This window comes from Drosophila pseudoobscura, chromosome 3, assembly GCF_009870125.1.
Source record: "Drosophila pseudoobscura strain MV-25-SWS-2005 chromosome 3, UCI_Dpse_MV25, whole genome shotgun sequence".
NCBI classification, from domain to species: domain Eukaryota; kingdom Metazoa; phylum Arthropoda; class Insecta; order Diptera; family Drosophilidae; genus Drosophila; species Drosophila pseudoobscura.
The window spans coordinates 12,186,834-12,189,828 of NC_046680.1; the positions used below are offsets into that span (position 1 = coordinate 12,186,834).

A 2,995-nucleotide genomic window follows, 5' to 3' on the forward strand; every position below is an offset into this window, starting at 1 on the left:
ATGTTGTCTTCGCTCTGCTTGTCATTGGCAAACTGGGTCTGGCTGCCACATCTGGCTACATCGAAGGATTTTTCTACTTCTTTTGCTCCTCTTCCTGCCTCGACAACTGGCACATTGAGCGATGAGGTTTCCCCCATTTTGTTGCAGCGTGAGGGGACTCTTTCAAATTATTATAAATGTTGGCAAGAGAAACTATTAAATTACTAGGAGGGCTTCAAGAGTGGTGCACACAGGCATCTACACTCACCGAAATACATGGGAAATATGATTAATCTTCGACAAACACACAGTTGAATGCCTAAATTGTTTATAATTGGGGGACTATTGAGCCGTCATGGATCGAAAATCGACGTACTTACAGCCTAATAAGATAATTGGCATCGCTTCACAATTAAGAGATTAAGATTGACCGTTGAGAGCTTAAGCGTTTCGATAATAGATTTTGATTATTATAGGGACAAAGATTATTGTTAGTATTTAAGTGCTTGAATTTCCACAACCCCGCACCCTTTCTGTGAATGATTTCGGGCGTCGATTTATTGATTTTAGTGCTCTCTGTAGTTGGAGTACTCCATCGATCCATTGACAGTATACTTAAGAACCTTTTTGTGATACAAACTGAACTGCAGAGCATACTCGCCCGTCTCGATGGGGAAACGAGTGCGGAACTTTTCCACATCGAACTCTAGCTTCACAAGTTTCAGCACCGTATTTTCCTGAAAAAGAAATGGGAGAAGGGCGTACTAAACTATGGAAGTAATGGAATCCACACCATGCGCTCACCATGAAAGGACAGGAGTAGCTACGAGTTATATAGGGTATGAGGTAGGCCGCAGCCAGGCGGAAGACGATCCTGTTGTTGTTATTTGGCTTGGTCTTATTCCTATCCAAGAAATCGCACACGTTCAGCGTGATGTTGTAGAGAAAAGGTCGCCAGCCATTAGCACGTTTGAAAAACTCCAAACGAACCTTCGAGAATACGAGTATTGGGTGGATTCGCATCGTTCAAGGATTCAACTGTGGATAACTCACGGTCAAGTGACTGGGGACTGTGTGCTTGTTCAGATACGAAATGCTGATCGAGTTCCTGTACCGATTGATGGCCTGTATTTTGCACAGAAGAAACTCCCCATAGTCCTTGTCCAGGCTAGTACAGTGGAGGCTCTTGAACTTGCTCTCCACTTGCGGAGAGCCCAGCAGCAATACCCAGAGGATCCCCGCTATCAACATGGCTCCTGGATGGTCATTTGAAGACTAAACACAAATTGGTCATAGCTCGTTTTTAAGAGCAAGTTTTGCGGTATTTATGGTCATTATATTCACTTGACTACACAGTATAATGGGAATTAGCATTAATTTGATTTCAACCGTTCAAAAACACTCCAGTCCGTGCAGGTCCTTGAACGAAAGTAAAGGAATTACTTATTGGGAAGTACTCTCAATTGATTTCTGAGCCACAAGAATTTTTAGAAGTCCATCACAGGTCATATGTAACTTCGCTCATGCATGATTCATTTTACATAAACTGCACATATTTAAACTGCTCACTTGAGCGAAACTTTGCCTATCAATTGCCTCTGCAACAATTATACGTAATAACCATTCAGCCACTCAGCTGAAACGCCGTCGCTGCTAACAGTCCGTTCAATTGGTAGAACTAATTGCTCTCAAACATTCCTGTACATGTCGCATTTGTAGTATTAGTTGTCAGATATTTATGGTTTCATCCATACTTATTTCGACTTTACACACATTTTTTTCGCTCCTATAATCCTCTCTTAGCGAGTAATAAATACGCACTGCCTCACCAATACCACAAACGGACTAGAATAGGCAAAAGACAAGAATAACGCAGTAGAAAAGTAACGAAGTTTTCTTCGGCCGATAAGAAAATAAGCAGAAGAGCAAAAGATGCACCGAAAATAATCTCGACATTATTTGTGCACCAAATCCAACAGACGAAAGTCCACTGAGAGTTATAGTTGAAAAAAATATAAAAGAATCTAAATAGGATTATCATATTCGTGATTGCGATGGAAAGAATATTGAAGTATAAGGTTATTTTCTCAATGTTAATTATAGCTCCCATTCGAGCATTCGTGCCGGGCTTAAGTAGTCAAATTAATGAGTAGATACAAGGAACCATCTGTTTGGAAATTCTATCAAAAGGAAACCCTCTCCATTTGCATACCCATAAAATTGTATTTTATCTCAATTAGCGCAAATATTTTGCTGCTGGCACTGCCATTGCCATGGCCATTGGTGGTAGCGTCGTTAGTCCGGGGGCAAAGTGGCAGGCAGCCAGGAAGCTGATGCTGCAGCTGCATTAGCATGGCTCGAAAGTAAATTTGACGCTGCGGCCCCCCTCATTTTATTTGCTTGGCAAATGCTTTTTCTTTCGTTTACCCACACACCGACAAAAAGGAGGAGAATGAGCGAAAAGAAGAGAATCCTTTTTGTGCAATTTCTATTGCAAACATTTGAAGAGGCTTTTAGTGGGGGAGGCTGGCGGGCGGGCGAAAATCAATTGCAAACGCATTAAAAATTGTGCAAAATTAATGACATCATTAGTAGTTGGAACGGACCCCCAACCCCGAAAACCCCCAAGCCCCAAAGCTGGCAAGTGGAGTTTGTCATTTGTCAAATGCAAACAGGACCACTGTCACTGATGGCAATTTGAGTGAGCGGACGGCAGGAATGAATGCATGTAATGAAAGCCAACAAAACATTAGAACCGCACACAGAGACAGGACAGAGAGTGCCACACACAGCACGTAGCACAGTGTCAGCGAAGGGCAGGGGTCTGAGACCAGGTCCGGGTCCGGGTTCGCAGGCCGACAGCTGATGCTGATGACGGACGTGACAGCTGAACAATGCTGGAGACCCCGCCACGACCCCAAAGAGTAGGCGGCCAAAATGAATTCTTTATAAATAAAGGTTCGTTCTCCTTTTTTAATAAATGAATAGCCCCGAATATCACAAGGCAGCCGGAAAG

The 2,995-nt window shown here is 42.9% G+C and overlaps 1 protein-coding gene across 1 annotated transcript; it reads right to left on the reverse strand.

Moving 5' to 3' along the window:
• Positions 1-337: 337 nt before the first annotated feature.
• Positions 338-1,265, reverse strand: LOC6898478 (uncharacterized). Its single transcript, XM_002138484.2, has 3 exons — positions 1,033-1,265; positions 784-969; positions 338-716 (listed from the first exon to the last, which is right to left on the reverse strand). Exons 1-3 carry the CDS (start codon positions 1,228-1,230, stop codon positions 546-548), a joined length of 555 nt encoding a protein of 184 aa, XP_002138520.1. The 5' UTR covers positions 1,231-1,265; the 3' UTR covers positions 338-545.
• Positions 1,266-2,995: the final 1,730 nt, after the last annotated feature.